Raw genomic sequence first — 18,821 nt, forward strand, 5'->3', positions numbered from 1 at the left:
TTGGGATAGAAAATAGCCTATCTGCTCTTGTTAGAGGCAGAGAGACTCAGATTAGGATTTGCGTTAAGAGTCAGACAGACTTTGATAACCTGGAACATAAAATGGTTGCTTACAGTGAGATAATTGGGCAGCACACAAAGGGGTGTTAGCAGATTATTTGTGGGAGAAGACCGGAAGGAGGCAATTTGACTGAATTACGGCTGAACTGGCAGAAGGCAAGAAGGACCCTGGAAAGTACATGGAAGGAGCCTAAAGAGAGATTTCAGCTTTTTCACAATTTTATTTAGTGCACAGAGTAAAGCAGAATGATAAAAAAACTAACATGATAATTTATAAGGATGTGACTAGAACCTGCTTTCCGATTTTCTCTCATACCGTAATAATGCAAAAATACGTCTACAGGTGAGCTGTATTACCTTTAGCTTAAAGATGCCTAGTATTTTCTTGAAACTCAGCCTGTACTTTGCTGATTAGATAAATCTTTAGAGGCAGAGAGGTAGTTTGATTGAATCCCATTGAATTAATAATTTCTTAACAGTGATTAAAATTGTATTTCTCTTTGCATTCCTATGCGTTCTTCAGGCATGACTTCACAAAGAAATGAGCCTTTTCAGAATTTCTGTAGATATAGAAATATTTAAATTTGTTGTCTAGTTGAGATTCTGGTTCCATAATTCATGTCTATAGCTAGCTACTCATAGAAGCCCTGATTTACTCTTGTTTTTCCCAGCATAATAATTAATACTGCCTCTCTTTCACTCTTAGAAGTGTTCCAATATGGACAGTAAATTGCTCCGTTTGTAGTACATTTTATATGAAACATTTTAATTTTAGTTTTGCTGCCTCCCAGACCACCGACTGATATGGATTTAAAGTCTCATAGTAACCAACATTTGTGACTTTTTTGTTAATGCAATGTAGTGAAAACAGCTGAATATGTGGTTAAAAGCTGGAATTAAAGTGAACTCTAAGGGATTGCCCAGGTTGTTTAGTTACATTAAAATTTGTGCATAAATATGGAAATAGGTGGGCCTTTAGGAAATATTTTTGATTCTGCAGATCTTTAAAATATGATGATGCTTTGAAATGAAATGTGACTATAAATTTACTTAAAAGGAACATCAGTTTTTCCTTTTAAAAATAAGTATATTAGACCAGAACCATGCTTGGTTCAGGGTGTAGCATTTCCAACAATATCAGAGATAATAAAGTGGACCAAACATCTAGGACTCTAATAATCTTTTTAATAAATATGGAAAACTCCCTTGTATTTATTCGTTCACTTATTTAGCAAATATACTTTGAGCACCTACTCTATACCAGATAGTAAACTAGGGATCCAGCAATAGGACAGCTTAGACAAGCTCTCTCCCTTCATGTAGTAGAAGGCAAAATAATTAGACAAATTAAAATATAATTTTTGTGAGCAATAGTAGCCATAAAAAAAGGGGAAAAAGGAGACTAAGTGACAGAACAGTGTATGTTTGGTGGGTCTAGATCATGTGCCAGAGGAGGCTTCTCTGAGGAGGTCATATTAAATAGATGCCCACACGAAGTAAGGGAGACAGCAGAGGGAAGATTGAGGTGGGGGAAGAGTGATGTCCAAGGAGGAGATGCAAGAGCAAAAGCAGGAGCAGGGTGGAAATGAGCTTGAGAGAAGAACATTATAAAGCTTGTATGATTGGAGTAGGTTGAGCAAAAATAGGAGTGGAAGATGTAGGAGGGATAGGGTGGGGTAGAATGGGTGAAACAGGTGGGGAGTTGGGGGAGTGCAGAGGCCAGATCAAAAAAGTCTTCCAGGCCCCTGTAAAATGTGGGATTTTATACTAAGAGCGCAAAGCGTTCTTATAGATGAACTTTTACAATCTTCCCCAAAATTGGTAGTAGTAAGTAGACATCTTCCTATCTTGCAGATGCTGAGATAGAATGGTGAACCATTTGGCTTGCAGTTTTTGATTCTAGTGGTGCAGTAGCTTGTCATCAGTGGTGGACCTGCGGCTGTGTAAATCTCAGTGGTGGAGATGCTAACACTCAAACATGAAGGCTGTCAGATGGAACTTGGAGATGTCATCTTGTTTGGGTCTGCGGAGTCCTTGAGACTTCAGATTCAGCCCTTGTCTGAATGTGGGGCAGGATTAATTTTCATGTCAGACCCTGAACTTGTCCTCAGGCCAGATAGAAAGCCCAGAGTGCTCACCACCAACTGCCTGTTTGTTGCTGCCGCATAGTAGCTCCTGAATCTTGCCTCTGAATAATGCTGGGATGGTATCAGGATTCTTACTCTGTCCCGAGCATCTTTAGAAACACTATTCATCATATTCCAATGGAATGAATTCACTTCTTAGTACCCTCTTCTCCAGGTGTCTTTTCCATTTTTTCATTGTCTGTATGACCATCCTCTGAAATCGCCACAGGGCTCTAGGTACCCAAAAAATGGAGCTACAATTTTAGTAAGGTTCTGACTTATGTCAAATAGAATGAGAGGGCTGTCTGAAAATTTTCATACCAAACTTTGACTTATGTTTCTTAATTTTATGCATATTTTTTCTCCTCTCTGCAGTATAAACTGCAGGCTTTACTGGTATTCATTTTGTACCACTCATTTTCAACCCTTCCCCATTTTGCTTCATTGAAGTTTGCTTTCTCTCTCCAATGGTATTAACTTTTATTTGGTACTTAAACTTTGTTCAATTTATTTTTATTATGCTGAAGTAATGTTATAGTCTAATATCATTGGTAATTAAAAAGCTATTGAGTTTAACTTTTTGACCAGGAAGTTTATGTTGGTGAACTGTGTCTTTGTGGAAAGTGATCCTATTATACATATTTTTTTGTATGTGTTTGTGTGAAATAGAGGACTATACAGAAGACATTGCTATGTTTGCAAATAGTTGGTTGGTGCAAACTTCAGATGACACCAAATGTGTACCCACACCCTCAGATTTTCCAAATCCATGCTCCAGTGGAATGCCAGCATTTGAGGTAAATATGACGTGAAAAATTTAGGTATGTTGGATACACCACACATATACTGTATTTGTATATTTAACACTAAGCATTTTTAGCGTAAATACTACATAAACACTATTAAAATCAGGAAATGTAACGCAACAAGAATAACTTTATGATTATTTCAAAAATGGTTAATACGAGTTTCATAAAAGTAGTACTCATTATAAAAATATGTAGTTAGAAAAATGTTGTTTAAAATTTATAAGCCTACATACTTTCTCTTTCCTAGTAAGAACAGAGTGTCTTGCAAACAGATCAGTAGAAAACAATGAGAGTACAAGCATATCATTCAGTATGTTCTGCTGACCGCCATCTTTTTCTGCATAGGCAATCTTCTTCAAGTGTCAGATACTGTTGCAGTTTCCCTTTTTGAGCTGCCATGAATATATTGATCCATATTTATATATTGCCAGCTGTGTTAATGATCTTTGCAAGTAAGTGAAATGATTTTATTTGCAATAAAATTTTCTTTATCCAAAAAGAAGAGCAAAAACCATTCTATAACTTCATCATCTCAGCAGTTCACAAAATGTAATGGGAAATGTAAAACATAAGCTGTACTAACAGCTATTAAAAGCTTACTGGATAACAGGTACAGTCTGAGTGTTTTATATGAACAGCATGAACAGAATACATTAGTTCTTATACACTTTTTGTGCCACTGATCCCTTTTCGGGAATCTAGAGAGGCTATAGGCTCTTTTTCAAAATAGTGTTTTGAAATGCACAAAATAAAACATATAAGATTACAAAGGAACTAATTATATTGAAACAGAATTACTGAAATAGTAAAAGAAATGAATTTCTGATCCACGTGCTCTTTTATATGCATTTCATGTCTAATAACTAATGTAGTTTGATATAGTGATGAGTATAAACAATATTTTGAGATATCTGAAACAATTAAATGAGAAATGAAAATATGGAAAAATGAGATATGAGTTACATTGATGACAAAGTTACAGATTCTGCTAAGAACATTGTGATGTGTTGCCCACGTGTGTAACTGAAAGAAATGCTAAATATCAGCTGGAGATTAGCGAAAATAAACATGTAGTATTTTTCACATCCAAGGTCACAGACTCCTGCCTTCACTCCCGGGTTAAGAACACGTAGACTAAGGTGGTTGTCTAGGGAACAAATTTAGTGAGACTCATCATAATGTGTTCATCAATGTAGAACTTATAAATTACCCATTATTGAGGTGAAGTCCTTTTTATTTTAGTTTTTCAAAAATTTACCAAGTGGGGGGCTTCCCTGGTGGCGCAGTGGTTGAGAATCTGCCTGCCAATGCAGGGGACACGGGTTCGGGCCCTGGTCTGGGAAGTTCCCACATGCCGCGGAGCAACTAGGCCCGTGAGCCACAATTACTGAGCCTGCGCATCTGGAGCCTGTGCTCCGCAACAAGAGAGGCCGCGATAGTGAGAGGCCCGCGCACCGCGATGAAGAGTGGCCCCCGCTTGCCGCAACTAGAGAAAGCCCTCGCACAGAAACGAAGACCCAACACAGCTAAAAATAAATAAATAAATAAATAAATAAATTTATTAAAAAAAAAAAAAATTTACCAAGTGAAAGATACATGCACCCTGATATTCATAACACTAATAACAATCGCCAAGACATGGAAGCAACTTAGGTGTCCATCGACAGATGAATGCATAAAGAAGATGTGGTATTTATATACAATGGAATACTAGCCATAAAAGGAATGAAATAATGCCATTTGCAGCAACATGGATGGATCTAGAGATTATCAGACTAAGTGAAGTAAGTCAGAAAGAGAAAGACAAATACTATATGGTATCACTTATTGTGGAATCTAAAATATGACACAGGTTAACTTATTTACGAAACAGAAACAAAGACATAGGAAACAAACTTGTGGTTACCAAAGGGGAAAGGGGGTGGGGAGGGATAAATTAGGAGTTTGGGATTAGCAGATACAAAATACTGTATATAAAATAAACAAGGTCCTGTACAGAGCAGGGAACTATATTCAATATCCTGTAATAAACCATAATGGAAAAGAATATGAAAAATAATATGTATATATATGTATAACTGAATCACTTTGCTGTACACCAGAAACTAACACAACATGTAAATCAACTATACTTCAATTAAAAAAAATTACCAAGTGTATGTGATTAGCTATCTTGAATGTTCAAGAATATCTCAAGAAATTTTTATGTTTGCATCTTTTAAGTATCCCAAGAAGTTTAAATTTTACATGGGAACATTGCTGTAAAGGACCAAACTAATTTTTGGTTGACTAAAACCACTGAAATTATATCTTGGGTAGCTTGTTAAGAGGTCTAAGTTTATCAAAAGTGAAAACAGAGAGGAAAGGTTGAGGTAGTGTGAAGTTATTTATAATCACTCTGCTTTATTTAAGTTAAGATTATTATAAAAATAATGAATGTAATAATATTTTCCAGATATTAAAATGAGATTGTTTGGGAAACTTGTTAATTTTGAATAAAGTACAGTTATACCTTTATTTGTATGTATAGTCTCAGGGATTTCTGAACTAATGCAGGAGCTTTGAAAGAGCATTCCCTCTGCCTAAAATATTGAGTATTTTACAACATATTTTACAACATTCTGTCCTCTATTTGGTTTTATTTTTCATTTAAGTGCTATATTGTTCTATCTCTGTTCTATCACTTAGTCTTTTTTGTGGATCTCTGTAGGTAGTCCATTGTCCTTATTTAGCCATCTATTTGGAATTAACAATTGTTCTTATTCCATGGTGACTCATTCTGGGACCATTCTCCAACAGTCTTTTCACTTGTCTTATCATCTTTAGCACTCATTTCTCAAGTAGGCTGAAGGGAAGGATCATTTGGCAGATCCAGAAAAGTCATTCACCATTTATTAGTTGGGATATTGTTTGGTTGCTTCAATTGCCAAAGTATCAGTGGCTTCGATTCAATTGAATGCTTATATTTCTCTCATATGAAGTCCAAGCTGGCAAGTGGTCCTGGGTTCGGACCATGTGTCTGCTCCATGAGTTTTCCATTGACTCAGTGATACTATTGCTATGTGATCCCCCAGGGCCTAGGGTATTATTTTCAATTTCATTGTCAAAACTGGCTCACCACTGCCATGCTCATATTTTAACCCTTAGGAAGGGAGAAAAGGAAATAGAGGGCTGTCAGCATTTTTAAGGAAGTGATCTGGAAGTTTCATTCACATTCTCACTTTTAACCCTTTGGCCAGAACTTAGAAACATGGGCCATACCTAGAAATAAGGAGAGCTGAGAAATGTTGTCCTTGGCTGGGCAGCCATATGCCCAGCAAAAACTTGCAGGTTCTAATACTAAAAAGAAGAGGGAACTGGGCATGAAAAGTAGCTGGCCATACCTACTTCATCTGAAATTTCATCACTAAGAAGTTAACATTTTTGTCTTTGGAAATTTTGATGTATTTAGGCTTTGGATTTCAAAACCTAATTGCTTTCTTTAGGGCAAATAAAAACAGCAGGATGGTGAAGCACCTTTTACTGGTTGAAATCAGCTGACACCTTAAGATACATATTTGAGGTGAAGAGGCCAGACAGAGCAGGCAGTTAATACCAAAGAAAGGGCTTTATAATGGAATAAGTGGGCATTGATAAAATGGAAGTGAGAAGGTACCAGGGTTAGCCTTTCACTCCCCTCAATATTTCACCCAGGACTATACCTACCTACATTCTTTTTCCCCTAAAGGAGATTCTCTTCATTTCTTATGTTAAAGGACTGCCTCCAGGGATCCTATACCATGATTATATAATTGTGAATCTGCTGAACACAAATTAATTTCCTGCTTAGACTATGATAGTGTATTGAATTCAATTCAACACATTTTCTGAGTGTTTATTCCGAGTTGAGCATTGTGCCACATCTTGGTGAAATAGAAACAATTTATTATGTTAATTTTTAATTTATTTTATTTTTAAATTTTTCGTTGAAGTATAGTTGATTTACAATATTATATTAGTTTCAGGTGTACAACATAGTGATTAAATATGTTTATAAATTATACTCCATTTAGCATTATTATAAACTATTGACTATATTCTCTATGCTGTACATTACATCCTTGTATCTTATTTATTTTATACCTAGTAGTTTATACCTCTTAATTCCCTTCTCCTATCTTGTCCTGCCCCTCATCCCTCTCCCCAGTGGTAGCCACTAGTTTGTTCTCTGTGAATCTGTTTCTGTTTTGTTATATTCATTCATTTCTTTTATTTTTTAAAATTCCACATATAAGTGAAAACACAGTATTTTCTTTTTCTGTCTTATTTCACTAAGCATAATACCCTTCAGGTCCATCCACGTTTTTGCAAATGGCAAAATTTCATTCCTTTTTATGGCTGTGTAATGTTCCATTTATAATATTCCATAATATCTTCTTTATTCATTCATCTTTGATGGACACTTAGGCTGCTTCTGTATCTTGGCAATTGTAAGTAATGCTACTATGGCAAAACAAATTTGGGGTGTTTACAGAACACAAAAAAGTGTTGCTGGAGCATGGTGAATGGGAGAGAGAGAGGAGATGAAGTTAGAGAAGTAGGCAGGGTCTAGATTACCTAGAGTCTTAGGGCTTATAGTGAGGAGTATGAATTTTTGCTTGATCTTATCTCATACAACTTAACTATTCCCAGCAGATCTGAATTTGCCCTTTGCCTTGTCTCTTATCCTACTCTGCTTATTCTTGGTAGGCTGACTGTGCTTTAGCCTGAATTATGTTGGAATGTCAGTTAGTTCATTTGGGATATAATAAATCTGGGGGGAGGCAGTAGTACAAAATGAAAATGCAAGGCCCCCTGTTAAAAAAATCGTTGCGAATTTCAAGATAGTGACAGCAGAGCGTGAAACCGAGTACAGGGTCCAGCTAAGTGAAGGGCCTTTTTAAGAGCAGGGCCTTGTGTGACTGACTACACAGGTCACATTCCCATAAAGTTGGCCCTGATCTTGATAAATGTTGCTGAAAAAAATGAATGCCTTCTACTGATGAAAAAAGCAATGCTGCTGTGAACATTGATGTGCATATATCTTTTTGAATTAGTGCTTTTGTTTTCTTCAAATATACACCCAGGAGTGGAACTGCTGGGTCATAGGGTAGTTCTATTTTTAGTTTTTTGAGGAACTTTCATTCTCTTTTCCATAGTGACTGCCCCAATTTACATTCCCACCAACAGTTTACTAGAGTTCCCTTTACTCCACATCTTCGCCAACATTTGTTATTTGTTGTTTTTTTTGACAACAGCCATTCTGACAGGTGTGAAGTGATAATCTCATTGTGGTTTTGATTTGCATTTCCCTGATGATTAGTGATGTTGAGCATCTTTTCATGTGTCTGTTGGCCATCGAAACAAAAACAATTTAGAAATAGTCGCTGTCCTAGGAACTCAGATTCTAATGGGGCAGAGAAACAGGGCTTCAGCAATTACACATGCTTTAAATGCAAAGTGCAGTGAATGTGGAGGAGAGAACTACTAACTTTATCAGGGAGTGCCTAGAGGAGATGACAGCTGAGTTGGAATTTGAAGGATGATACAATACCAGTCCTTGAACTTGTCGTGTTTCTGCTTCTAAGAATGCTAAACTTAGCAGCAAGGAAATGCTTCTAATTTTGCCACACCCAAATCAATTGATTTATTGATAAAAACAACTATTATTTAATGCTCATTTTCCTTATTAAAGTTCACATCCAAAATGGAAAAATACGCTTATTTTCCCCTCAGTAAATTGCGATAATAATTTCTTTCTTGCCCGATTGTTGTTTTTATGCAATGCCAAATGTAATATGCCCAGTAGAGTTCCTAGCATAACATAGTCACCGTAAATAGTAGCTATTTGAATAATAGTTGCATTGGGTTGGAAAACCAATATTCAGTTACTTTGTTAGTTTTCAGAGCCTCCATTAATTGTAGGAAACAATGCACATATTTAAAGTAAATCATAGGTTTAATGTCTTTCTAGGAATTCAACAGTTTTAACTTACCTTGTTTTTCAGAGACTTTTCTTATTCGGAGGTTTAGAATATTTTCTGAGTTTCTGAAGTTTATATGCTCAGTCCTTTTTTTCCTTCTAAAGCTCGGTTAATTGGACTAGATAAGCTGCATGACTCAATTACAGTAGCACAGGATAAGTGCAATTTGATATGGGTGGCTTTGGCTTTTACAACAGAGATACTGAAAATGCTAAGGCTCACAAAATACAACATTCATAAGGTCATTATCTTGAAAGATATTTAACTATTTAATTTGAGTTTCAGTTGGGTTGAAAAACAAGCCCACTACTTTATAAACCCTGTTTAGTTTATAGATGCCTTGTTAATCTGCTTTGGGAATTGGCAGACCTCTTATATTTGTTTGGAGGAGTTTCTAAGGTGATTATAAGAAAATACTTAGAGGTTATTCACTCTTGGCAGCATTATAAAAGTAACTAGCTTTAGTAATTTAAACCTGAAAGAATTAAAAATCTTCTTTTAAATCTTAAATTAAATGCTATTTATTTAATCTTTCAAAAGTTCTGCAGGTTATTAGTATTGGTTTTATTCCAGCATGTATACTATCAAGAGCATGGTATCTTAGAAATAATTTTCATATTTGTTGTTTTTGCTGTGATAGAATTTTATCTGCTCTAATAGGATTTGTTAAATTCTGAAAGATCTAGGATGCTTTGTGTGGGAACAAAAAAATACATACAAGGATTCTGGGAAGAATGTCATAATTAAAATAGAAATCTTTTTCAGTGTAGGTACTCCCTTGAATCAAATGAAAAGTGGCCAAATTATTGAAAGACTTAGATGAAACAATTTGCCTAGGCCTTTTTAGCTGGGATCCCATGTTTATCTGTTTTCTGCATTATTGTACATAACATATTATAATGTATTATATACAAGCTGACATCAGCTAATATTAGAATATTCACCACATACTCAGCATTTCTCGAGATCAGGAGCTCAAAGGTATGGTTTCTGTCAATATTTCCTGTGTGATATTGGATCTGTCTTTTCACTTTTCAGAACTCACGATGATGAGACCTATTGTCGAGCAGCCACCGAGTATGCTAGAGCCTGTTCCCATGCTGGCTACCCTATTCAAGACTGGAGAGATGACTTTCCAGCATGCAGTATGTTTCATTATTTTCTAGCCCTGTGCACTTCTATTAATTTTAGGCTTATCCTAGTACTCAAAACTTACCCTAGTGCTCAAAACTAATGAATTGCAAAGACTTGTTATTGATGCAATAATGTTGGTAAACTTTTGCTTACTTTTAAAACACTGTAATCTTTGTCTTTCTGTGTCTGCCTTACTTCACTTAGTATGATAATCTCTAGGTCCATCCATGGTGCTGCAAATGGCATTATTTCATTCTTTTTTATGACTGAGTAATATTCCATTGTGTGTGTGTGTGTGTGTGTGTGTGTGTGTATATATATACACACCACATCTTCTTAAGACAAATATCATATGATGTTGCTTATATGTGGAATCTAAAAGAAAAAAAAGACACAAATGAACTTATTCCAAAACAGAAAGAGAGTCACAGACACAGAAAACAAACTTATGGTTACCAAAGGGGAAAGGGAGGTGGGGGAGGGATAAATTAGAAGGCTGGGATTAACATATACACACTACCATGTATAAAATAGATAACCAACAGGGACCTACTATAGCACAGGGAACTATACTCAATATTATGTAATAACCTATAAGGGAAAAGAATCTGAAAAAGAATATGTATATATATATCTCTGAATCACTGTGCTGTACACCTGAAATGTACACAATATTGTAAATCAACTACACTTCAATAAAAAATTAAAAAAAAAACAAAAAAACCGACTGTAATCTTTTTGAGTGTTGAATAAAGTTGATTTACAGCTTGCCTGTTTGCCCATTTTAGTTGATAAATGTGATGACAGCTTTGTCCATCGGGATTGTATCAGTTGTTGCCCACCAACCTGCACATTTGAGGAACAATGTCTTGGGAGTAATCTCCATTGTCTTGACGGATGTTACTGCGCAGATGGTAAGTGCTTCATGAAAGAAACCATGTCTGCAGTCATGGAAACTAGTACCCTGTGATCCAGGAATCATGTCTTAATGTCATCTCTCAGGATGTTAGGGCTGTTGTGATTTTCTATCCTTGTAGGATTTGATCCTTGAAGTGACTAGAAGGAATGGCTGCTTTTCTTTAATAAAAGTCTTATTCCTTTGTAAATTTCCTAGGAAGTTTGGAACTTTGTCTTGAAGTTACCCATGGCAGATCTTTTGTTCTCTTGAGTATTTAAAGATATTTAACAATTTATATACTTTCATTTTTTAAAGATGAAATCAAGTTCAGAAAAAAAAACCTTCACATTTTGGCAGTACAAGATTTTAGTCCTGATGTAGTTTTAATATTTGAAACTAGAAGTAACATAGTAAGTGATAGAAACGGGATTTAAATCTGCTATACTGATAGACATTTATAAGAACATTGAGGATTTACTCAAACCCTTTTATTTTTACAGATTAAAAAAAAAATAGAATCCCAGAGATGTTAAGTGATTTTCCCGCTGTCGTATACTTAATATGAGTGAGGACTACTTGGAATCAGATCTGTTGACCTCAGTCCATTGTTCTGTCACTGCTACTCTAAGTACTTTGGACCCGTGCCAGGCCTGTTTGTTACCAGCCAGTGATGAGATAAGGAGTTTGCACCAGAATATAAATCCGTGCACCAAAATATAAGTCAATGCTTCTTTCATCTAGAGAGTCTTACTCTGAAAAACAGATCAGCTGCATCAAACAGTGTGCTTAGTAACACTGGTTCGACCACCTTTCCTCGTTAGAGAGAAGTACTAAATGCAGTTCTGCTGCACTAGCCCTTTGAGAAGCACTGCTTGGCTCTTTATTCTCTGTGTGATGATAGTGTAAATCTCTCACTTTGACATAAACAGAAATAAAGCCAAGAATATACTTTCTCCCTCTTCTCCTCCCCTCTTCCCTCAAAAGCAAAGAGACATTAGTTGCCCTAATTCTGTACTGTGAATCTTGAATTTCTGATGGCAAGTCATGGGATAAGAAAGTTGAAAATCACTGAAACAGACCCTTATAAGGTAGCTATTGATTGAGACAGAGCCAGGCTGTTGGTAACCTCCTTGAAAGTAAAGAAACTTGTTATTTCCAGCACCTAGTGTAAGCAAGTGTTCAATAAAAGTTGGTTGAATTACTATATTCAAAGAATACAATCTTTATTATTTCTTTTGTGAATTTGATATGTATTTTTCTTAAATAGGCCTCATAATGGAAAATGGAACTTGCATCTCCTTGGAAAATTGCCCATGCAATTTTCATGGATTAGCTTATTCAGTTGGTTCAAAAATTGAACAAGAATGTACTGAATGGTATGTGATCAATGTACAGCTAATTATTTCTGGATACCTGACTAGTTGACTATTTTACCATGACAAATGTTTAAAGAAATATACTTTTTATTGATTTTTCTTCCAAAAATTCCAAGACACAGTTTTCCTTTTATTTAAAGGCTTACAGGGACAGGGTGGTGGGGGGACCATCTGTATTTTCTTTTATGATGTAATTCTCCTCACTGCCCTTGGTAGTTTTATAAAATCTTATATCCATGTGATGAACGGTTGAATTGTCTTGTTATTCATAATCACCAATTTGCACAAACTTTTACTCTTAGAACTTGATGGTTCTCTTGGCCTTCTCTATTGAGTACCTTAAAAAGTGACTATCCAGTTTTTGGCCATGATTAGAGTCTTTCAGAAATTCTTCTTAAATTAGCTAACTAAGACTATTATAGCCAAAGATTAAATCCCTTCAGGGCAATCTAAAAAGAAACAGAGGTGTAAACGTTATTAGGCAATTTTCCCTTAGGTGTCTGTGTATATAACTGAAATGCAGTTGAAAACTAACCCTGTTCTTAGATACTGATTTGAGTTCCTGCCATTCTGAGACTGCTTCTGGCCTCCAAAATTCATACCTGTTTGATGGTAGAAGGCAGAATTTATCTTACAAAGGGAATATCTTTTCTCTCTCCTTAATGTCTGATGATGCTCAAAGCCAGCTCATTTTAGTAGATGAGTTAACTTATTAATCTTAACTCTCTCTATATATATTTCTCTAATGATATGGGTAAATACTTTGTTGTGTGTGACCTTTTTTGGTTTAAGCAATGAGGGAAGGACAGAAACAGACGTTCTCTGCTTAGTGTTTTTGTTCTTGACTAATCTATACTCCCTTTGTGTCATCTTTATTGATTTTTAAATATGGCATGCACATACAATAAATAATAATTTAGGTGCTTGCCAGTCCAAATTTATCAGTTAACTTAACTTTTGGAGAGATATTTTTCAAGTCAGATTATTCTGAACCTAAAAAACATGATACATTTTGGTACATTTACCAATACGTTATTGCAAATATTCATACAGTTTCTCTATACAATTAGATTAATATTTTTATCATTTCATTTAGTGTATGTGTTGGTGGAGTTTGGAACTGCACTGAGCATGACTGCCCAGGTAATCTTTTAAAATGTTTTTAAAGACAATGTCTTGATTTTCTTGAAATTGAGGAGGAAGCTAGCACTGATTTTTTTAAGGTCATCTCATATAAGTGCAATGATTTCTAAATCCAGATATTAATAAGATAGTGGAAAATTGAATAAATGATAGCTCTGAGCAGACAGCTTTGGGAAAAATTTACTAAAATAGTAGAAATATTCTAAAAAATATGTGGGACAGCTATCATTTAATAAATTTTAAACTAAATTGAATAACATAATTTAGTAAGTTTGTCAAACTAATAAATTTTAAACACTTTAGTTATTCTTTTTGATACCTAAATATTTATCCTAAGTTGACCTACTTCTTTTTAAGAATAAACATAATTTCTTCCTCCTTCTTCTCCTTTTCTCCTTCTTCTTCTCCTTCCCCTTCTTCTTCTTCTTCCTCCTCTACTTCTTCTTCCTCTTCTTCTTCTACTTCTCCTTCTCCTTCTTCCTCTTCTCCTTCTTCTCCTTGCTCCCCTTTGCTCCCCCTTCTCCTCCTTCTCCTCCTCTTCCACCCCCCCACCCCTCCTCCTCCTCCTCCTCCTTCTTCTTCTTCTTCTTCTTTTTTGGTAGTTCAATGCTCTGTTGTAGGTGATTCTCATTTTACTACTTTTGATGGTCGACATTATTCTTTCATTGGAATGTGCCAATACATCCTTGTAAAAGGAACTGGAAAAGATAAATTCACAATTACTTTACAGAAAGCTCACTGTGAGCAGGTAAGAACATTTCAAAATGACCAGAGGAATGTTCATTTTTTTTGACTCAAACTTCTTATCTTGGTTAAGAATGGTAACATGAATGGGTATAGTTATTTTCTTCAAAAATAAGATACCATTGATTGTTAAGATGCATCATTATTCTATATACTACAAAGAAAGAAAATGTGTTGATGATTAATCTGTTATACTATTAATTATATCATGCATCCTGATTTCAGAGATATTAAAATATAAAAAAATATATCTTAGATTAAATAGTGTGTATTTATTGTACTTTCTTTCTTAAAAATGGTATTTGTTTATGTATAGGTTTTTGGAACATTTCATGACTGCACAGTAGACAATAAGCTTTTTTTTACTTCCAAACTGCTCTCTCTTTTTTTTTTTATATTGAGAGTAAAATTGCTTTACAATGGTGTGTTAGTTTCTGCTGTATAACAAAGTAAATCAGCTATACATATACATATATCCCCATATCTCCTCCCTTTTGCGTCTCCCTCCCACCCTCCCTATCCCACCTCGCTAGGTGGTCACAAAGCACAGAGCTGATCTCTCTGTGCTATGCAGCTGCTTCCCACTAGCTATCTGTTTTACATTTGGTAGTGTATATATGTCCATGCCACTCTCTCACTTCATCCCAGCTTACCCTTCCTCCTCCCCGTGTCCTCAAGTCCATTCTCTACGTCTGCGTCTTTATTCCTGTCCTGCCCCTAGGTTCTTCAGAACCATTTTTTTTTTTTTAAGATTCCATATATATGTGTTAGCATACGGTATTTGTTTTTCTCTTTCTGACTTGCTTCACTCTGTATGACAGACTCTAGGTCCATCCATCTGACTACAAATAACTCAATTTCATTTCTTTTTATGGCTGAGTAATATTCCGTTGTATATATGTGCCACATCTTCTTTATCCATTCATCTGTTAATGGCCACTTAGGTTGCTTCCATGTCCTTGCTATTGTAAATAGAGCTGCAATGAACATTGTGGTACATGACTCTTTTTGAATTATGGTTTTCTCAGGGTATATGCCCAGTAGTGGCATTGCTGGGTCATATGGTAGTTCTGTTTTTACAAACTGCTATCTTAAAGGTGATTTTTGACAGAATTTAACAAGTTTCACATCATTCTAAATAGATATGACAGATTTTTTAGCATTCTGGAATATTTATTTTAAAGACATTTTCTTGAAATAAGCACATCAATAATTTGTAAACAAAGAAACCCAGATCTTTCATTCATCTCTCTCTAAATCAGGTAGTCAAAATTTTGCCAAAATCTTTTTTTCTACTTTCATTCCAACATAAAATGGTTGTTTCCAGCAAAATTCCAGTCTACTTCGTTAGCTTTTTTTTAGTTTGATTTTTTTTTTTTTCTTTTGCAATATGTCAGGTCTCAGTTAACCTTCTGCACGGAACAGTAATTCTCTTTGTTCTTTTCTACATTGAATTTTTAAAATAGTTAATATACCACAAATGAATTTGGAAAGATACTTTAATTATGCACTATGGAAAACATAATTATTGGCACTTTATTGAAAACATTTCTATTTAATAATCTGTGTAAAGTGTATGTATGTATATGGTATATTTAATGTACTACATAAAGATATATTTTATTAGTAATGGGGCTACATTAGATTCACAATAAGATGTAGTAACTAGTTTATTATATTGCTTTTTCTCAAGTTTTCTATATACCATAAATTTTTATCCATGTGCGCTCTCTCCTTTCTTTTCTCCTTTCTCTCCCTCATCTTCTCCCATTTCCTTCTCCCGTTGGTCCTGTCTCTTTCTATGTCTTTCTCTCTCTCACTCCTTTAATTGATAATTTGATTTTTATGCAGAACCTTGGCTTGGTCTGCCTTCAGTCTGTAACTCTAATTCTGGAGGATGATTTCAACAAACAAGTGACCCTTAGTAGGGGAGGACAGATCCTCACCAGTCCTAACCAGGGCTTCAGTCTGAATGGTAAGAAGCAATGCTGATGGTGTACTTTTCTTACATGAAAAACAACAGCAGCACAACTTCAATGGAGTCCTTTCCCATTAGCCGACTAACCTAACATTTATTGCATGACGATGTGTTGCCAGCTCCTCAGCCAGATTTAGTGGAGACCGCCATGTTTATGGGACCTAGTGTTTATCTCAAGTGGACTAGAGTTTGGAAGAGGAGAGATACAAGTAAACAGCCACTTAAAAATATGATAAACCCTAAGATATGCATAGGGACTTTGGGGGTCTAAATGATTAGGTACAACTCACTCAACCCTGCAGGTATGGTCAGGAAGTTTTCTTAAGGAAGGGACTATCTCATTGAGCATTTACAGCTGAGGAATTGCCAGGATGAAGGAGATGGGGGAAGTGTTCTAGGCATAGCAAAGAGGAGAACTATGCAGTATGTTTAGGGGGAACTGTAACTACTTTGGCATTGCTGCAGCATGAAGAGGGTGAGTGTAGAATGTCCAGAGATGAGAAGAGGGAAAGAGATGGAGATGAGAATGGGGAAGGCCTTATTTTTTAAATTGAAGTATAGTTGACTTACAATATTATATTAGTTTTAGGTATACAACATAGTGATTCAATATTTTTATAGATTGTACTTCATTTAAAGTTATTTCAAAGCAATGGTTGTTATTTCCTGTGCTGTACCATGTATCCTTCTTGCTTATCTGTTTTATACATAGTAGTTTGTATCTCTTAATTCCATGGGGAATGCCTTATATACAGGGCATCATACTTTGTGGTTTTCCTGGGAGGCCCTGTTCATGCCTGTGTTCCAGTATAGTTACTAATAATAGTCTGTTTTGCTTTCAGAAATGTCTTGAATTGTGATATAAATTACATGGTCACAGTCAATGTCGTGCCAGGATGTTGATTGAACTTGATATGAAATTGAATATGCAATTGTTATTATTTGACCATTTTTATGTACAAAGATGACAGTCTCATATGCTTCAACCAAATAAGCAATGAGTTTTAATGAGGAGACTAACTTTGTCTTTTTTTTCTTGGTAGACTACTATAACAACTCTATGGAAATGGCTTTGAGAAATGTTAGACAGGAGGCACAGTTAACAGTTAGGGTATTATTAGAGGAGGGCATGCAAGGAATGAGGAGGAACTGATACAAGACAGTGACAGTACAGATGGAGAGAGGAAAACAGATTGAAATTTTATTTAGAAAAAAAGTGCTGTCAACTCGGTGATGGATTGGATTGGGGTTGGTTGGGGAAGGACAACAAGGGGAATGAAGTGATCAAAGAATGATTCTCAGATTTCTGGGTTTGGTGACCAGACTGATGGCAGAAATTGTGATAGGGATGTAGGAGCAACTCTTCTGGTTGCAAAAGTCAAATTCAGTCTTGAGCACAAGTTTCTCTTTTCTAAAGATGTCTCATAAAATGGTGCTTCTCTAGTGCTGTGCTCCCCTTTTTGCTGACAGTTTCAAAGGAATGGGGAATTTTTGAAAAAGTGCCCCTTCCTTATTGAATCATGACCAATTCGTGGGAAAACACACACACACACACACACACACACACACACACACACACACACACACACACACACATTAAGGAAAAGAGATCAGATTTCAAATGTCTAAGGACTGTCCACCCCCACCATGAGATGCTTGCCAACTGAAATTACATGTGCACCTGACAATCTATTAAAAATATCTGCTGAAGACCCAGAAAGGAGGACAGAAGGGAAATGGAAGAAAAGAAAGCAGGCACAAGGTGGTGAAAATTGGCGCCGGGGCAGAGGAGCAAGAACTGGGAAGAAGTCTTTTGGAAGAAGACTCCTGATGTTGTACATTAGCATTTCAGAACACTGCCTATGAATCTCAAAGCTGATTTATGTATGTTCTTTTCCTGCAGGAATTGTTGAAATTCAGACTCTGTCATCCTTATTTATTCTTCTAAAAACCACGTTTGGTTTAAAGATTCTGTTTGCTATAGATGGGGAAAGAATTTATATTCAGCTCACTAGTGCGTGGAAAAGAAGAACGTTAGGTCTGTGTGGCACGTTTAATGGGAACATAAGGGATGATTTTCTGTAAGTATGATCTCTGTATAGCTAACATAATTTAATGACTAGTAATTTAGAGGATATAAATTCTTACATTAAAAATGTTTACTTAACTAATAATAGCTTAGTACTCACTGTTCCAAGAGCTTTACATGGATCATTGTATTTAAATTGTGTAGCAATCCCCTGATTAGTATCTCTGTTTTATAGTTAAGGAAGCTAACTGAGGCACCAAAGTGACAAATAAATAGCTCAGTTACATAGCTCAAATACAGTGGAGCTGGACTTTGGATTTAGGTAGTGAGACTCAAGAGCCTGAAGGCTACCCACAGAATAACTTCCCGTTATTCTCTCTCTGCCACCTATCCTATCAAGCTTAGTGGTATTTTATGTAAAAAAAATTTTGTTGCCTTTAAAAAGTCTTAGTATCATTTGGTATGAATGATATCTCTAAAGCAACATTGTGGCATCTAAGTTAATTGGGTTTTATGATAGTTG

The 18,821-nt window shown here is 35.6% G+C and overlaps 1 protein-coding gene across 3 annotated transcripts in view; it reads left to right on the forward strand.

Moving 5' to 3' along the window:
- Window positions 1-18,821, forward strand: part of OTOGL (otogelin like) — a 157,199-nt gene that overhangs the window by 33,398 nt on the left and 104,980 nt on the right. For all 3 annotated transcript variants that reach the window (XM_082350724.1, XM_082350722.1, XM_082350723.1), the window contains exons 9-17: window positions 2,855-2,982; window positions 3,340-3,446; window positions 10,035-10,141; window positions 10,919-11,044; window positions 12,296-12,404; window positions 13,501-13,547; window positions 14,150-14,295; window positions 16,143-16,266; window positions 18,173-18,350. In XM_082350724.1, coding sequence (XP_082206850.1) covers window positions 2,855-2,982; window positions 3,340-3,446; window positions 10,035-10,141; window positions 10,919-11,044; window positions 12,296-12,404; window positions 13,501-13,547; window positions 14,150-14,295; window positions 16,143-16,266; window positions 18,173-18,350 — 1,072 coding nt within the window. The remainder of the gene's footprint in view (window positions 1-2,854; window positions 2,983-3,339; window positions 3,447-10,034; window positions 10,142-10,918; window positions 11,045-12,295; window positions 12,405-13,500; window positions 13,548-14,149; window positions 14,296-16,142; window positions 16,267-18,172; window positions 18,351-18,821) is intronic.

This window comes from Balaenoptera borealis (assembly GCF_965194805.1).
Source record: "Balaenoptera borealis genome assembly, chromosome: 13".
NCBI lineage: Eukaryota > Metazoa > Chordata > Mammalia > Artiodactyla > Balaenopteridae > Balaenoptera > Balaenoptera borealis.